Genomic DNA, 18,915 nt, shown 5'->3' with positions numbered 1-18,915 from the left:
GTAATGAATACCAATTAAGTGAATGGGGAGGGGACGTACACACAAAAGCCAAAAATAGCCAAAAATAGCGAGCAATGTTCCTTTTAAAAATCACAGATCACCTGAAAGTGTGCATACGTGAATCTGCCTAGTATCCCGCCCTATACAGGCCCATTTTTAACCATAAATAGGCAATGCAAATCACCTACTGAATGCTGATCCTAATATTAATGAGACCAGTGCTCGAATTGAGGGGGGCTGGGGGGATCCGGGACCCCCCATAAGGCATTAGGGACCCCCTAGATGTCAAAATTATACTTAGGGGGGTCCCTCAGAGATTTTATTTTTATTTTAGTAAAGATAATCATGACAAACCTGTTAGTAGTACATTTTGTGAATGAATTATTTAACTATTATTGAATTTATAATATTTAACATATATGAATTTATTTAATTTATTTAATTGATGACATCTGCATCTGTGTAATGCATTTCTTATCACTTGCCTCATAAATTGATGTCATTTCAAATAATTTGAACAGCTTTTTTGCTGAATGAAGCAGATGTTTTGAGTAAAATGGTTAAAGTGACTAATAAACAAAGCAAACGGGTGCACCGCCTAATGTAGGCTATCCTGCACTCAACTTAAACACTACTTATAGGCCTAACCCATTTAACCCTCTGGGGTCTAAGGGGTTTTTAGGGCCCTGGGGAAGTTTTGAAATGCACTGACATTTGTGCTTTTTTCAGTTGCTTAAAAACACATTAATGGCAAAAGTCTCATAACACTGTGTTCATCACAAACTGGGCTACAATATCATATAATCAACATGTATATACATGTTTGTATTTTTGAGGGAAAAAATGTTTATGCGTGGTTTTTAAAAAAGCAAAATTTTTAAGTCACTGATATAACTCCACAAAACTCATTCTAAACATGTTTTCCCAAGACTTTCCAAACAGGATCTAGTAGTCTAGAGTTTTTTCTTCAAAATGATGTGAAAATCATATGGCCTACTCAATCACATAAAGCAAGATATTGATTTACAATTTCTAAGACACTTTTTGTCACGGTATGTTTAACACCGAAAAAGGAAAACTAAAGATGAACCCAAACGCAGACAAGGTGTACAAAAATAAACTATATATTTATTAACACAGAACAGAAACACCCACGTGGGGGTAAAACAGAAGATAAATTAAACACTGTGATGGGACACAAACTTAAACAGGAACAACGGGAACAGACCTTAAACACGGAATACATGAACACAGGTCTTCAACAATTTCGACAACGCACGCGCACACAACAGAGAACGAAAGGGCATTATAAAGACACCACATCAATGGGGAACAGGTGAACATAATTAATTACGTAAGACACGAGGACATAAGGGAGTAGGGTAAAAGTGACAAGACACTGGGAACACGTGACACAAAAACATAATGTGAAAACACGTGTTCCCACACAGAACACAATGCTGTCATAGCCTTGCCCTCTAATATCAGACCTGAATCATACACTAAGGTCAGGCAAGACCATGACAGCCACAAGACACTGGGAACACGTGGAAGCCACACATACCATATGACTCCACATGTCCCCACACAGAACATAGTACTGTCATGGACTTGTCAAATGTACTCAGACCTTATACAAAATGTCTGACAAGCCCATGACACTTTTGCTTGGGAAAGGCTGTATGCGTGGAGGCGGGAAAGCTCCTGAATAATCAGTGATTGACAGCTGAGAGACAAAAGAGTTGAATAATGAGCCACATAATGAGCCTTGTGGGGATGTTCAACAGGAATGTAACTTCCTCTGTAGTAAAACCATGATAAGGTTTACTTTTCAATATAATGTAAATACACACACACACATTATATATATATATTTCTATTGAAATATTTTCTATTCATTTCACACCTTTTAAAATCCATAGTAGCCTAATCATGGTAAACATACTGTTTGGCCATCGTAAAATGAACACACTTCAACACAGGGTTAGTGTTTGGTTGGCCAGCGAGAGGTTTACTTTTGTGCAGTAAAAAGCTCAAAAAAACAACTGCCTATCGTTGTCTGGACTCTTATTTGTGTTTTTGTAATCATTATAGTAGAAACACAACAAGGGACACGCGTTATAAACTTATCAATGTTTGTTTACAGGCGCCGCCATTACCTCACGTGTTGATTATGAAAGCAGTGAATTTGTGCACACGCGAGTGATACTGTGTTTAATAAACTTGCTGTGCGGAGATATGCGCTTAGACGCAACTAAATAAGGATTGTACTGTTTGCAATCGCGTATTTTATAAGAATACCAAAGAGCGCGTCGAGTTTCCTGACTCGCTTGTTTGTGTATGTGCGTTCCAATCGCGTGAACTGTTTGACGGAAGAACAAAGAAAACACTCGCGTCTGGAGATACTGACACACATACGCAAGGAAATAAGGATTTAGATGTCATGTTTGGTGCAATCGGATGGAAATACAAGGAATGGAGAGACTGGATTGAGGATTGCATATCCATTGACTGCAGGATCACGAGTCATGCATATGGATGTTTCTGCTCATTCACTTCAATGGCGCGGGGGTGTGGCGATCCGATCTCATTACAGATAATGAGGTAACTGGAGAAATACGGTACTTTTCCTCCTTCTCATACAGTTTACACCGAATGACAATATCTGTTTTCAATATCACTTACATCATTTAAAAGGAGACATTCCAAGCATTATGTAGACATTTATCTTTTGTTTCTACGACAAGTATTCGATAAGTTTCAGGTTATTTTTCTGACGCGTTTCTGAAAGGACTTCATTGAGGGAGAGAGAACAGAACGTGCATCATGTTTATTTTCTTAATTTTGCGAAAAGCACAACATTCTGTTTTTATTGGGAGTGGACAGAAAAAAAATAGACACTTTAACGTTTTAAATGATGTATAAATCATATCTGTATGTCAAAAATCAGCAGAGTAATTTTAGTCTCTTTGCGGAGTGATTGAAAAATAAAGAGTTTGCGGCGCCCGCGCCGCCGTCGACGGTCGACCCCAGAGTGTTAAGTCCTATCTAGTCAAACTTTATTTTGAAACGATTAATAAATTAGTTTCTAGCCTTTATACAAAAATATTTTGGTTTATAAATCAATATTTGATTTGTGTTTTAAGGTAGTAATAAGTTGCCATTTTGGGTTTGCTGCTATGTCATGTTGCATGGTGGGGACCCCCTATAAGACCTTATTCAATTCGAGCACTAAATGAGCCTAGCAAGATGCGCCCTCCAATTCACGAGTTCACACTTACATATAATTTGGGGGGGGGGTAAAGTTTAATGAGTATTTGGCGTGCTGTCCAGGGCTCCGAGCTCGGAGTTCGGCCGAACCCAGAGTACTCCCCCGTATGTAAGTGTGTTTTAGGACTAAAAATGTGTGGAGAAGGGGTGGTGGGGGGATGCTGCGAACTGACAACATAATGAGGTAAGACTGCTGAGTCTATTTGTACCCTCTTAACGTTGATCGCTGAGTACTTCACCTGTGTTTAATTATCTGAACATGCTCCTCCCGAACCTTGTTAATAAAACATCAAGTGCAAGCCATTGTGGTAATCCTCCAGCATTACAATCATGCAGCATTGCGCAAGGGGATCACCGCAGCATTTATATAATTTTACAGCAATTATATCATACACCTTGCTAAAATCACAGCATAATTGAGAGGTATCACACCATAGCAGTCTCAGAGAATGAGATGTGGTCTGGGAACCATAAGCTCATTTTCTCGTATTTGAGGCGTGGTTTACAAAGGCCCAGAGCTGTTTATTGGGCGCTATGAATGTCTATCAAATGTGTTTGTACATAGCTCATAGCCAATTGTTTCAATTATACCAGATGACCTATGTAGAGCGACATAAATTCAAAAGTAAACAGCTTTTATCGGTACAAGTGCACACATGCAACTAAACTGGTAGCTGTATATTGATATTGAAAAGCAACACAATTTAGTGGCACTGTGACAACCACACTAGGTACAGGAATAACAATATGATATTAATAAATACCACTTACCATTTATAAGTTAATTGTACTTCATCTACAAAGATGCCTAGCAGGTTGGCTATCATGTCTTGCAATATCCAAACATCCTTCTTGGATATAAATTTGTTAAACGCCAAAAGTTGCTCTTTTTTAAATAAACTTGCATTCAAAACTAGAACACTATCCAAAGCTGCATCAAAAAGAAACTTCGCGTCTGCTGCCATGTTGGATAAACTGCTTCGGTGTGTCGCATAGACGTCTTCATCGTCTTGCTGCCCACTTCCCGTTCTGTGATTGGTTCCCTATTTCAGGGGGCAAAAGGCAAAGTTTCCATGCTAGACTTGCAGCGTGAATAAATTTGCACGCAAGGCAGCATGGGGAACCCCAGGCTATATGTGCATATTATCAAACAAAAAAGTGCATTTCCAAAACCAACCTAATGTTATCAACAGAGTCCTACAGCAATGTGCAAAACATTACAAAAGGTTATTATAATAATGAGTGTAATGGGAGTTTATGTCAAGATCAGACAGGTTCAGATGTTGCACTTTGTAGGAAGAAATGTTATGCATGGCATTGCTAAGAATCTACCCTGTGGTTAAGGAATATGTTGAGACACATTTTAGAATAAAAGTAGGTCAGGCGGCTTTTGAGTTCTTGTTGGATACCTACTTTATAAAAATTATAGAAGTCATCATTAAGAATTTAATGGTTATCGTTTTGGTTTTAAAGGAAATTATAATGGTCTCTGTGGGTCTGTACTGGTGATGTATTGAGGGTGAACGTGATTTCACCAAGTAGGATGTGATCCTGGATCAACATGCTGATGGGCAGAGGCGTCATGCCCATTCAAACTAAGGGGGCACGTGCCCCCTTGGTTTTTTTGAGCCAATGGATTTTGCATCCAACCTCAAAATCAAATAAGCGTCCATTAATCTGTTATTTGACTTTTAATCAATTTAATATGCACACTATTATACATTCTGTGCTGCATCCTTGTCACTTGTCGGAGATTTTCGCCGTTTTGATAGTGTTTTGATCACGTTACATTACTTTTATTCTGGCGGCAGCTGGAGCTGCAGTCAGCGCAGTCGCAGACGTCATCAGTGTCTGGGCGCGCTCACGAGCTCTCTCCTGTTGCTGGCTTGCTGCTGCATTTGGCTATCTGAGGAATTAAAACGTGTTAGAAACGCTCACAACATTTCCAAACCCCAGTACGGTAATGTGCAGTTAACCTCCTCTGTGTAGAAATTGTATGGTTTTAAATGTGACCGTCTCAACGTTATATTAGTAGAGATTCATATTCTTGGCACAACGCCAAAGTTCACGCGGGCGCGGAATCTCACATGCTCACATATGAGGTAAAATTTAATGCAAAAATCCGTTCCTCTAATAATTTTATCTAAACATATATTTTTTTAAATCATTATTGAACATTAAAATAAATCACGTGGCTATAGCTTATGTCATTTTCGTTGTTTATAAACTTTATGGATTTAAAATTACATTAATTTGATATGATAATGCAGTTGTTGTGCAAAATGCATTAATGACACAATTAAACAAGCCATTAAGATTTAAATAAATAAAACATGCCGTTTCAGATGTAAATATGATGCAAATGTGTCATTATTCCGATTGAATAGTATTTGATATTAATGTTAGTCATCACTTTTATGTTTTTGCATGGAAGCAGGGGTTTTCAGATTGTTAGAAATGTAAGTGCCATGGAAAAGACTGAAAGCTCTATAATATTTCGTTTGATGTCTGTGTATGCACACATTTCTGTGAGCTGTTGACACTGTGCCCCCTTAAAAAAAATTGGTGCATGACGCCCCTGCTGATGGGGACCAATAAATCCTACTGGAATAAGATCCAAGCACACAACATAAATACATTTTTAGTAAAAGGCGGATTGTTCATGATTTGCAACACAAATTTTAACAAATGTATCTGTGTCTTGTACATAAACATGTATTCTTATATTCCTGCTAAACAAAAAAAACATTACAGAGTTTAAATGTCACTGGGCACATGAGGAGAAGCTACACTTTCTTTATATAATGCAAACTTTTACAAGTACATATTTATGCAGTGGGGTACCGTGGGCTTTCAGTCAGGGCCTTCTGTAACGACCAATCCCCCCCCCCCCAATGCAAATGTATATAAATAAAATACGGCAATAACTGCATCTCTAAACAGTGAGAAGTAACACTTACCCATTACTTGTAAATGAAATCCATCGTCCGATCCTTTCTGATGAAACGTTCAATGAACTCCTCATGCAGTTGCGCGTCCCGCTTAAGATGAATGAGCAGCTCCTTCTCTACACGACTCAGAGAGTCGTGTTTGTCCTGTTGCATTGCGTGAATACGTTTTGATGCGCTTGAGAGCTGAGAAAGATCGCTCAACTGAAGCGGTGGACACTGGTATTGTCATGATCAAGCATGTGAGGGCATAAAGCTGTGACATGCTGACTGCAAGCCCCGTGCTCCTCAGAAATGTCAGTAGGTCACTTGGACTCTTTCCCTGAAAGTTTGTCATGCTGTACATCACTTTGAGCTCTGCTCTGAGTCTGCCCAAATCAAAATCTGCGCCGTAGCTCTCATCCAGGCTCCTCAGCTCTGTTTCTGGAAATGTCTGCTTGAACTTGGTAAACTGCTGTGCGTCCAGCAATGAATAAAACAGTAGTCACTTGTGATCCTCCAATCGATTCCTGATTTCCGTGATGATGCTGTCGATTAGCGCTGTGTGTAACTGTCTGTAGTGCGCGCGCGGGTCTGTTTGGCCTCTCGCTGCGCTCGGCTGTCCCGCGACCTCCCCGGTCCATCATAGATAGCATCAAATTTTCCACGCTCACCTTCAAGACTCTGGCAAAAATCCCCAATTCTGGCCAAACTGAACGTCTCGGTTACGGATGTAACCCTCGTTCCCTGAAGGAGGGAACGGAGACGTCACGTCGGGACCGACGAATTGGGAACTCGCTTAGAGAGACCAATCTGCTTCGTATCCTACTAAAACGCCAATGAACTTGGCCTTGATATATTTGCATAATGCTGGCGCCGCCCCGCCAGGTGCCTTTATAAGCAGCAGGTGCAAATATGGAAATTAGCTTCTTTTCGCTGAGAAAGCCGGGAGAAAGAGACCGGCCGATAAACAGCAGGGGGCAGCCCTGTGGCGACGGGACGTGACGTCTCCGTTCCCTCCTTCAGGGAACGAGGGTTACATCCGTAACCGAGACGTTCCCTTTCAGTTGGTCACTACGACGTCACGTCGTGACCGACGAATTGGGAATCCCTACCAAAACGCCACTGAGGGCTGACCTCTTCCAGTGACTGCGTAAAGACCTCCGGTTCCACTTAAGGAGAAGGAGAATAGGTTTTAAGGCAGAAGGCCGGGCACTAGATGTTCCTTAACCCCACAGTAGTGCCAGCGACTGGGAAGCGCCCTATCTGAGCGGTATAGGAACGCTGCGGAAGCCACCACCCTGTTAAGGGCTAATGGTGGGCGAAAGTCAACCGTAGTTGAGGAAAAAGACAGCCGTGGCTGTGTAAGCAAAGCAGTGCTCTGCTAAGGGAAACGTGGGCTGGTAGGATTAACCCCACGGAAAAATACTCACAAAGGAACCCGGTGGGAAAAATGTGGAGCCCGAGCCAGACACGTAGGTTCGCGAGGATACAGCTAGTGAAAGGCTGACAGCCAATGCTCCGCAACAAAGGCTGCCAAGGCAGCGGAGGAAGAACAAATCAAACCATTACGCATTTTTGCTCTGAAGGCCTTCCATACTGACACAGTTATGAAGCATCAGTTGGAGGCTGCAAGCCGACCTGCGAGACTGCTCTCCGTGCTCCCCCTGATGAGGAAAGAACACGAGAGGATACAGGCTCGATACGAACACTGTAGAATCTAATGAACGTATTAGGTGTCGCCCAACCAGCAGCTCTGCAGATGTCTGTTAGCGAGGAACCACGAGTGAGAGCCCAAGATGAGGCAACACTCTGTGTGGAGTGCGCTCTCAAATTAAAGGGGCAAGGAATACCCTGAAGATAAGCCAGGGCGATAGTATCAACTATCCAAAGAGACTTCCTCTGCTTAGTGACAGCTTTCCCTTTCTGCTGGCCACCAAAACAAACAAAGAGCTGGTCTGAGGTCCTGAGGCTTTGCGTGCAAACCACGTAGAGTCGCAGTACGCGTACGGGGCACAACAAAGCCACGGTTGGGTCTGCCTCCTCCGGGGGCAGCGCTTGCAAGCTCACCACCTGATCTCTGAAGGGAGTGGTGGGAACTTTGGGCACGTAGCCTGGTCTGGGTCTCAGTGAGACAGCAGGACCAAACTAAAGGCACAAATCGTCAACAGAGAATGCATGTTAATTCCCTACTCTCTTCACGGAGGCCAATGCTAGCAGGGTCAGAGTTTCATTGAAGAAACTTTAGACTCGCAGACTGCAAAGGCTGAAATGGGGGACCTGAAGGGCTTCAGCACCATGGACAGGTCTCAGGAGGAATAGAGGGAGGGCGCGAGGGGTTTAGCCTGCAAGCGCCTCTCAAAATGTAATAACCAATCATGGTGGCCAACTGATCTGCCATTGATAAGTGTAGGGCTGCACGATCACAGGAAAAATGATGATCACGATTGTTTTGCTCAAACTTTTGATCACGATTAAAAATACGATCATTCTTTTAGTGAAGAACTTCTGCTTACTTCAGTATTTTATTACACTTTACAGCCATGTATATAAAATTATATACATTTTATAGGCCAATATTATAAAATATTTTATTGTTTTGTAATATCCACAGCTCCCATTCTCTTAGATCTTTTTAAAACATTTAAAATAATTCCGCAAAATTCCACATAGATTTTGCAAAAGAAATCCGCAGAAATAACAAAAATAACTCCTTACACAGATTCCTTACAGCGGTACGACTATTGCAGCAATTAAAGCAGTTCAGTTTTAACTGGCAAAATTATAAAATATCTTTTATTTATTTTAGAACCTTTTTTGTTTGTTACATTAAGGTTTTTGATACTGACCAAGCGGTTAGCGGCCGACAGCTAACGTCATGTTGACGACTTGTTTGATCAAATGAGCCTCTCAAATGAACAATTCACTTGCCTATAGTAACATCTATATAATATATATATTTTCAGCATATAACAATGTTAGTTTAAATGTTTATTATCAACACACTATTTTTTTAAAAGCGGAGGGGGGCTGCTTTGTTGCTCGCAGACGGCGGGGTGCAGAAAAATAATGAATCAAAAGAAATAAACATGAAACGAAATAAACATGCAGGTTGCTTTACCTTACACATTCGCTATGCATCAATTAAAATTCAAGGCTTTATACCGCATTTTTACATGACTACCGAAAGAAGTCTTTTATAGATTATGCACAGTATTTAAGGTTTTTATTCAGTTCTCCATATTCCCCGATGCACTGAAGGTCCTGCTGCTGGTGGAGACGCTAAACACCGTTGCAACAGGTGCATTGTGAATGTGCGTAGTGGACTCGTGCGATTGTTAAACGTCTTTCTTTTACAATTTATCAATGTCTCAACGTTTCTTTTAATTAAATTATTATATATATAAAGGTGGAGAAGCCTAAAAAATCCAGAGGCCTGGCCGCATATCAACTGTGATGTTAAAATTGGTCCGAAACCCGACCCAATGGGCGTAAAAAGGCTGAAATGCAGGGCTCTTATATATATTTATTTCAAATTAGAATTAAACTAAAATAAAAACAAAGATATTCCTTTTATGTGGCAATATTTTTTTAAACCCCTTGCTGCTCACGGTGCTTATTGGACACATATCCTTGGCTAACTTACATGATACGCGATCCGTTATTGTTGTTTGTGTCGTGGATGGTCGGGGATTTTTTTTGGTTGCGGCTTGTGTCTTCAGCTTTTGAAACTCTTGATATTTCACGTTTGGACGGAACAGGAGCACAGTTTGCACAAGACTCGTGACTTACCTGATCAACATCACTTTCCTCAAATCCGAAATATCCAAACAATGGAGTAGGCCTATATGACCTTTTTTGGGAATTAAACATACCTATTTCTGCACTTTCTTCTTGTTGCTCTGCCATTATGTTCGAATGACTGTAAATCTCGTGATGCTAATGTATTTCTACCTTAACACAGACTTCACTTGCAAAGAAACACTCCGTTTACTCTGACTCCGCCAATAACAAACACTTTGCTTGATTCTAGACCGTGTGTTTTGTGCTTGGTCTTTGCTCATTAATTGCGACGATTGTCATTAATTAATCGTGGGGCACGCATATCGTTATCATGATAAAAATACGATTAATCGTGCAGCCCTAGATAAGTGAGTGAGTGACGAGCAGAAATAGCGGCGATATCAACTTTAATGGCAGAGGGACAGCCTACCATCTAACCTATGTAGAAGATATAAGCACAATGTTAATAGGGCATTCTCTGGGGTCCTCGCGTTGCGAAGAGCACCAGGTGACGAAAAGGTTCCATTTAAACGCGTAAGCCCGTCTTGTGGACGGAGCTCGTGCCGCGTCGATTGTGTTGGATACTTCTTGTGGTAAATCACCTAAACCTTGCACGCGCTCAACGACCATACATGGAGATCCCACAGGTCGGGGCGCGAGTGCCAAATGTGCCCCTTCCTAGAGAAAGAAAGTCCTTCCTCAGGGGAATCCGCCAGGGAGGGCTGTCGCGAGGAGCATTAACTATGAAAACCAATTCCTGGTCGTCCAGTACGGACGATTAATAAAAAGGCTCTCCTCGTCCTGCCTGACTTCGCACAGTGTCTGTGCGATAAAGCTCACTGAAAGGAATGCGTATTTACGCATCCCCCGCGGCCAGCTGTGTGCCAACGTATCCACGCCGAGGCTGCCCTCGGTTAGTGAATAAAATAGGCGACAGTGGGTATCGTCCGGGGACGCAAACAGATCCATCTACGCATGACCGAACTTCTTCCAAATTAGCTGGACCGTCCGGGGGTGGAGTCGCCATTCGCCGGGGGCGCAGCTCGGGAAGCGCGTCTGCCGCTGTATTGAGCGACCCGGGATGAAAATGGCACGAAGGGACCTCAGATGCTTCTGACTCCAAAGGAGGAGATGACGAGCAAGATGCGACAGGTGACGAGAGCGCAAAACCACCTTAACGGTAAATAAAGCAACAGTCGCAAAGTTGTCGGTGTTGGCTAATACATCCTTCCCTCGCATCTCCATAGCGGAGCGTACAAGTCCCAGATATACAGCGCACCGCTCGCGGCAGTTGGGGTGCTATGCACACCCCTGAGACTGCAAGCCCGTCATACGTGGCGATCATCCCGTGCTAAGGGCATTGCATGCTACAGAATGCCAGGAGACCCCTCAGGGGCATATCTTCTATCGGAAATGCCGGGTCTACCACGGGGAAAAGTTGAAATGACACGCAGATGTAATGTTTACACGGTGTATGCCGGTGCGCCACGCTCTCCTCGAGACTCGATCGTAAGCCAACGCTGAAGCGGTCTCATATGAAGCAGCTCGGGCGGTGTCACAGCCGCAGCATGCTGTCATATGTCCAGGAGCTTCTGAAATTGTTTCAGAGGGACCGCATCCTTCCCTCGAATTAAACCGAGGCAAGTCAGAACTGGCTGGTTGCGCGCTCTTGCAAAACACACCAATTAGTCGATCGAGTCTATTTCCATACTGAGAAAAAGGATCCTCTGCACGGGGCAAAGTTGCTCTTTCCCAGTTGACCTGATGACTTAAGCGAGCGAGATGCCGAAGCATTAACTCTGTGTTCGCGCACGTCTGCCAAGAACGGGCTATTACAAGTCGACGTAAATATAAGCAGAATTCGAACAACGCTCTCTCTCTGATACTTTAATGCCGTGACTAGCACATGGAGACACGGAGAGAGAGAGACAGCTCGAATGGTTTACTTAGTATTAATATGCCCACCCCACGACGCCGAGCGAAAACACGGTCTAAAGCGAGGGGAGATGGACACATAAAGTACACGTCTTACAGGTCTAAGGCTGCAAACCGATCTGAATATTGAAATACGAGCCTCGGCGTTATCATCCAAAAAGAACACCTTTGTAGAGCCGGTGCGTAAATCAAATCGATCGTAACCCGCCGCGTATTTTGGGTACTATGAGATAAAGGCTGGAAAACCCTATCATCATCATCTCGGTAAGAGGGACCGGCTCGAAACATCCTTCGCCAACAGGACATCGACTTTTGCACGCAGTACATGTGCATCGGACGCTTTCACCACAGTGAAACGAAAGCCCGAGAATTTTGGGGTGTGCCGGATTTGTAACTGAGGCGGATCGTGCGTAAAACCCAACGAAACGGGCTGGGAACTGAAGCCAAGCACCCAGGCACCGTACGAGGAGAATTAACGACACTACCGAAGTACCCGCGGTGGGGCAGCGAAGCGAGACAGGTGGGACTGCCGGTGCGTCTGCTGTGACAGCATAAACATCTACAGTATGTGTGTGTGACACTGACCTGAGCCCGCTGAGGGTGACGGTCGTCTGGTCTCCTCTACGGAGAGCGCAGACTCCGATGAGGGTGCTGGTGGTCCGGTCTCCTCAGCGGAGAGCTCGGACTCCTCAGGTCATCCGCTGGCGATAGAGGAGAGGTAGGGGAGCTGGTGTGTACCCGCTCACGGCTCTCTCGATCCTCCGGAGACCTAGAGAGGGAAGAGGAATGCACTCTTATGTGTGGTTAAGTGGGTACCGGCCGAAAGCCGGTGGAACATATGCAAACCAAGGATTTTCCACCCGACCCTCTATCGGGGGAAGGAGCTCCATCTCCTGAAGAGTGATCCTCTGCCAATCCGGGTCGCCCGTCACTGGCCACTTAAACTCCCGATCTTCACGGGAAGCGGCTAAGCGGGCGGGGCGAGCTGCTGACGACCGGTTCCCCTGCGCTGCCGAGATGGGGTCCGAGGAGGGGAACGGAGGTGGCCGCCGCAGGACGCCAACGGCGAGCAGCAGACTGAGGAGCCGGCGTGGTGGACCAAGGGCAGCTCTCTTTCGCCGGGGCATGACCTAGGAGATCGCCTCCTCGGGCTCGCCGAAGAGGCCGGTCTGTGAGACAGGAGCACTCAGGAAGTTGTTCTCGTCTGCGTCCGTCATGTCAGCCAGACACAGCCGAAGGTGGCGATCTTGAACCACTGTGGTGGACATCGCACGACTGAAGGTCGCGGCCTCCCTCGTAAATCCTTGTCTTTGAACCTGTAGCAACGTTATTGCGTGCAGGGCTGAAGCCGCCTCTCCGCATGCCTGATGGGCAGCGCCCGTAACCGGACGACTGTCTATAAACACGGGAGGGAAGGGTTGGGTGGTCCCTCCAGGAACGCAGCTGCATCGCAACCCACCACTCCACGAAGGGGTCCCCGCCCTTAGCGGCTCCGTTGGTGAGGGAGGTGAGGGGTGAAAGCTGAACGGCCGAGACGGCCGCAAATCACGTCAGCTCTTCGTGCCGTCGGGAAGAAAGGCACAGGAGGAGAGGACCGAGAGGCCCGAACAGCTCCGAGTACCAATCATGTGGGCAGTACGGTTCGGGCGGAGAGGGGTTAACCTCTCCAACTCTACCGTTTCCGCCGCTCGAGCGGGCACGGCAGCCATCTCCGGGACGACTCCGCCTCGGAGGAAAAGATGGACACCCCTCTGATGCTGCAGAAGTGACGGGACCAGAAGGAGGTCCAATGGATTCGGCAGAAATCGTAGAACACGACTCTGCAGTCTCAACCGGCTGAGGATGAGAAGGCCGGTAGGTGGAGGACGTATCCTCCGTCCTACTCAGCGTAGTGATCGAAGAGCATCCTGCGAGCGCTTGACAGCTGCACCCTGGCGGCGCCAGCACTGCAAAGGCGCGGACAGCATTCCCGTAGAACGTCAGTCGTCTCCGCAATCCAAGAGGGTTATGCTCTCACAGAGAGAACAAAAACTCTCCACGAACGCAGCCTCGGAGTGCTTGATGCCTAAGCACGAGGACAGCGCTCGTGACCGTCACTGGAACCCTTATACCTCTCGCATCCAAGATCGCACGGACGAAAAGCAATCCTGAAAAGGACGCTGATCTCCAAATATACGAGAGAGTGGCTGTCTTTAAAAAGACACAGAGCTCTCACGTATCACTCTTTAGGGAAATCACTCTTTAGGTGCTCAGCTGATGATGCGCACAGGGAGAGGCAACGCACACACAAAACTCAAAACAAAAAATATGCAGAGCAGTGGAATACTGCGAGCGTCCGCTGTGTTAGTACTGCTTGTCAATCAACTTCAGCAACCGTTCCCAGAAGAGCAGAGAGTAGCTTCTCAGTAGCAGATAATGCCGGCTTTCGAAGCTAAAAAGCTAATTTCCATATTTGCACCTGCTGCTTATATAGGCACCTGGCGGGGTGGCGCCAGCATTATGCAAATATCTCAAGGCCAAGTTCTTGGCATTTTAGTAGTATACGAAGCAGATTGGTCTCTCTAAGCGAGTTCCCAATTCGTCGGTCACGACGTGACGTCGTAGTGACTGACTGAAAGGGAACTGCACTTCTACACTCGTATTTTGCAGTATTCCGAAGAGCACATCAGCATAGTCAAAAATGCCAATGAAAGCAAAGAGAAAAAAACAGAACTCAAAGCTTTTCAACTGTGACAAGTGTCCCGATGCACAATGTACCGTTTCAATGTCAAAATCCTCCACATGATCGAGGATGTGCTGGAAAAGCTCAACCAGCTCAGCTCTTTTGTCATGGACCGTGCCCACCAATCTGGAGTTAAAGTTCCATCTCACCTGAGAAAACCGCGGCAGCCGCCTTTCGCAAAAATCATCCAGCAGTTTTGTTCGCTTAGGAGAACGTGTAAAAAATGCAGACAATCCTCCCAGATTCGCAAAAAAAATCTTGCATTCTTTTATTTTTGATGCTCCCTGAGACATCACCAGATTTAATGTGTGTGCATAACAGTGCACAAACAGAGCCTGAGGGATTTCTTCTTTGACGTGCACTTGTACGCCATTAAGTCCCGATGCCATTACAGCGGCTCCGTCATAACACTGTGCCACTAACTTTGTTTTGCAATCATAACTGCCCAACACTTCAAGTACTGAAGCTGCTAGATCATTAGCTCGTTTTCTTTCTGTGACATCCTCAAACGTTAAAAATCTCTCTTTTACTCCGGTGTCAGTAACGTACTGAAGTACAAATGACAGCTGTGCAGTGTTGCTGAAATCTGTGGTCTCATCCACCATAACTGCGACAAACTTGGTGTTGTTAATCTCTTTTCTTATGTCATCATTTAGCACATCAGCAACAGCATTTATGAGATCATTTGTAATTTTCCCAGATGTTCCCGTAAAAACAGTGGCCGTGGCAAGTTGGTGTCGCAGGTCAGCATCATATTCTCATAGCAGAGATAATAACTCCAAATAATTACCTCGATTCAGGGACTGTTTCCCCTCGTCATGTCCCCTGAAAGACAATTCTTGTTGTCCCAAAAAGATGACACAATCAACGAGGCGCTTCAGTATTTCCCGTTTTTTTCTCACTCTCTCGTTGTGAAGGCTTGTCTCTCGTCTCCGCTGCTCATCCAGTTGCAAATCCACCCTGGACTCACCAAAAGTCTTCAAATGTACAACGCTGTGAGGTGTCGCTCGGATGCCTGGTGTTTAATAGCTGCCTTGGTAAAGGCTGTGGAAACCTGTGGTGTTCCATGTTCCCTCACTAGTATAAAAAAGCAAACACGGCCAGCAAAATAAACTGTTATACAAATAATTTTAAAGAAGTAAAAACTGCACTTTTAAATTTAAACTTTGAGTTTAAGATATATTTTACTATTTCTTTTATTTTCATAACAAAATTTGATTTCTTTTTGGGTTTACTTACTATTCTAGCCTATATTTTAACTTCAGTTTGTGACATGATAATGATTGCCATTTAACCTTTTAATTTGTCATTTCATTTGTAACAACAATTGGGAAATGTGTTTTCAGTTACACAGAACAACATTGAATGCAAAGGGTTAAGAAGTTAGAAGTGCCTCACATTATCATTATTTTCAGCCTGGAAAAAAAAGGTGTTTTGTTGTAATTTTTAGTTAATCGTTCACATGATTATTACATAACGTATCCAATTAAGTTGCATTTATTTTGATAAAATATCATCCAAACACACTTTTTGGGCAAAATGTCTGTCTTTATATCAAGCTTCACATGATCACATACATTTGTTCTGTGCATAAGAAACACACTAAAGATATTTATATAAACCTAAATCAATAATGCAATATATAAGTACAACATATTTGCAATAAATGCAATGTAAAATATTATAATGTAAAATAACTTTAATCTTAAAGACAGAGTTGTAAAAAAATATGTAAAAACAAAAATGAATGTATTAAATGTACTAAAGAAAATGGTTGCATAAGCAATTAAACAGAAAAGTGTCAGATCAGATTGTTTGTTTTGGTAACTATCACATTTCATCAAAGTACATGCAAGTACACGTTCATGATATTCAAATTTACCTTTCTTATATTCAAATATACCTTGTTTTTATTGAATCCCTCTCTGTGAAATAAAGTATAAAAGATAGGACTCCTCATTGACTCTCTAAGTTCTGAAAGTGAATATTTGACAAAAGGTGAGTTTTTGTAACATTAACTTCAGCAGTGTACATATGAGTGCAGATGTGTCACTTTTCCTGTTAATTCATTTTCAGATTCATCATGGCAGTCATGAGAGCTCTTGTGCTTCTTTTCTTGGTCTTTTCTGTTGAGAGTGCACCAGGTAACAAAGACATTACAAGATTTACCAAACCCTACAACTAATATTCAAGATTAAATTCCCATGTTCTCATAAAACTTTAAAGGAGTGTAGCTTTATGTAAAATGATAACAGGATATACAACTGATAATGTGACTTTATTAATATTATATTACTAATATTTTATTCACTGTATAGCTCATGAATGTCATCATGGATGGACACCTTTTGGTATGCATTGCTACAAGTTCTTCTCTCAGTCAGTTGACTGGATCACAGCTGAGGTACTTTTATTCAGTTATTCAGAAATTGTTCAAGTCATGATCCAAGTCATTGTCAAACAGATAAAAAAAATTCTTTGCATTAAAATAATCTCTCTTTCCTTAGAAAAACTGTCAATCTGTTGATGCAAATCTTGTATCTGTGCGCAGTACAGTGGAAAACGACTTTCTCCTGAGTCTGTTGCCTGCTGAAACAAGTGCTTGGATTGGTGGCCATGATGGTGAAGTGGTAAATATTTTGCTCTAAAATGCTGAAATGCTTTTAATATAAAACTGATTTTTGTTTCTATAGATACAATTGTATTGTTACAATATAATAAACTGAATTATATCATTAATGAGTATGAATGCATTATTAGTAATACTTTCTACTGACTCTCCTCACTCATTAGGATGGACAATGGCTGTGGGCTGATGGATCTCAATTTGACTTTAACAACTGGTGCCCTAAAGAACCTAACAATGACCAGGGTAAACCTGAGAACTGCCTGGAGATAAACCTTTCCAGTAAGAAGGAATCCTATCATTATTGTTTTAATTTACAATCTTAACATTTTACAGCATTTAGAAATCCGATTTAATTTTGTCATTTTGCCGCCTGATGGTTGAATTGTTTTAAATTATTTTATCTCATTAATCTACACTAAGTACCCCACAAACACTGGGGGTGTGCGCCTTTGTTAAAGGCTGTGCCATCAATTGAGCCACTGTTTAAAGGCTGCCTAAAAATCCTGAATTTAGAAATTTGTAAGATTGACTTTACAGGGATTTAAAAAGAAAATGTAAGTGTTTCGATCCTTTACAACAACACTTGAAATTTAGCTCAGATGCTTCTCTTGATCATTGCTGAAATGTTTCTACACCTCATTTATCCACCTGTGGTAAAATAAATTGATTGGACGCAATTTGTGAACACACACATGTCATTAAAGTCCTCACAGCTGACAATGCATATCAGAGCAAAAACCAATTCGAAGGGGGTCTGAATACTTTTTGGATGCATTGTATTTAATTTTACTGATTTTTTAAAAACTACATCGGTAATGATCAGTACTGATTTTATTTTCATCTTATCCCACAGCTAAGCGTTGCTGGAATGATGAGTCCTGTTCAACCAAAATGGGCTACATTTGTGCCTAACCTCTGAGAATAGATCATGAAAAATCTGTTTCAAAACTATGACCTTACTACATGCCTATAATTATTTTCTGATCTGTTTAAAATATCTCTGAAATTATCTTTTAAAAAAATCTGAAGACTTCTCAAATCAATAAAAGCATTTATAAAGCAAAATTTGTATATTTTGGAGTCAAACTTTAGTCATGTAAAAAGTAATGGTTGTTGTTATACATCAACGTATTTATAAAAAAAACTATTTCTTCATATCTGGTTAATGTTACCTTATGGCACTAATATCTGATTATACTTAGACAGCTAGTCTTACAGTTTAAACTTGCTATCATGCTTTCATTAGGTTTTTTCCCCACATAATTATTTAAACAGAAAAAATATTATCAAATTAAAACAACAGAAGAGAAATATAGAGAAATGTGCTTTAAACATTGGTGTCATTTACACTGGGGACGCTGGGGACATGTCCCCACCACTTTTTGAAATGGCTGATTTTGTCCCCACCACTTTTTTAAAGCATTTGGTTAAAATGTTCTGAAAAATCAAGCAATACCTGTGCGACATACACTGCAAAAATGACTTTCCTATTTTTTCTACTTTTGTCTTGTTTTCAGTAGAAATATCTAAAAATTCTTAAATTAAGATGCTTTCTCTTGATGTGCAAAATGACCTAAGAAAATAAGTCTAGTTTTTAGACCAAACATACAATTTAAGTGAATTTGTGATTAAAACAAGCAAAAATGTCT

The 18,915-nt window shown here is 42.5% G+C and overlaps 1 protein-coding gene across 1 annotated transcript in view; it reads left to right on the top strand.

Annotated features, from left to right (window-relative positions):
* LOC135779088 (ladderlectin-like) overlaps positions 1-18,234 on the top strand; it is a 95,809-nt gene extending 77,575 nt beyond the window's left edge. Inside the window, exons 5-7 of the mRNA XM_073813689.1 lie at positions 17,145-17,267; positions 17,431-17,545; positions 18,120-18,234. Of these exons, the coding sequence (XP_073669790.1) occupies positions 17,145-17,267; positions 17,431-17,545; positions 18,120-18,178 (297 nt within the window). The 3' untranslated portion in view covers positions 18,179-18,234. The remainder of the gene's footprint in view (positions 1-17,144; positions 17,268-17,430; positions 17,546-18,119) is intronic.
* The last annotated feature ends 681 nt before the right edge of the window (positions 18,235-18,915 follow it).

The sequence above is a fragment of the Paramisgurnus dabryanus genome, chromosome 1 (genome assembly GCF_030506205.2).
Source record: "Paramisgurnus dabryanus chromosome 1, PD_genome_1.1, whole genome shotgun sequence".
NCBI lineage: Eukaryota > Metazoa > Chordata > Actinopteri > Cypriniformes > Cobitidae > Paramisgurnus > Paramisgurnus dabryanus.
This window is presented reverse-complemented; position numbering and strand designations above follow the sequence as displayed.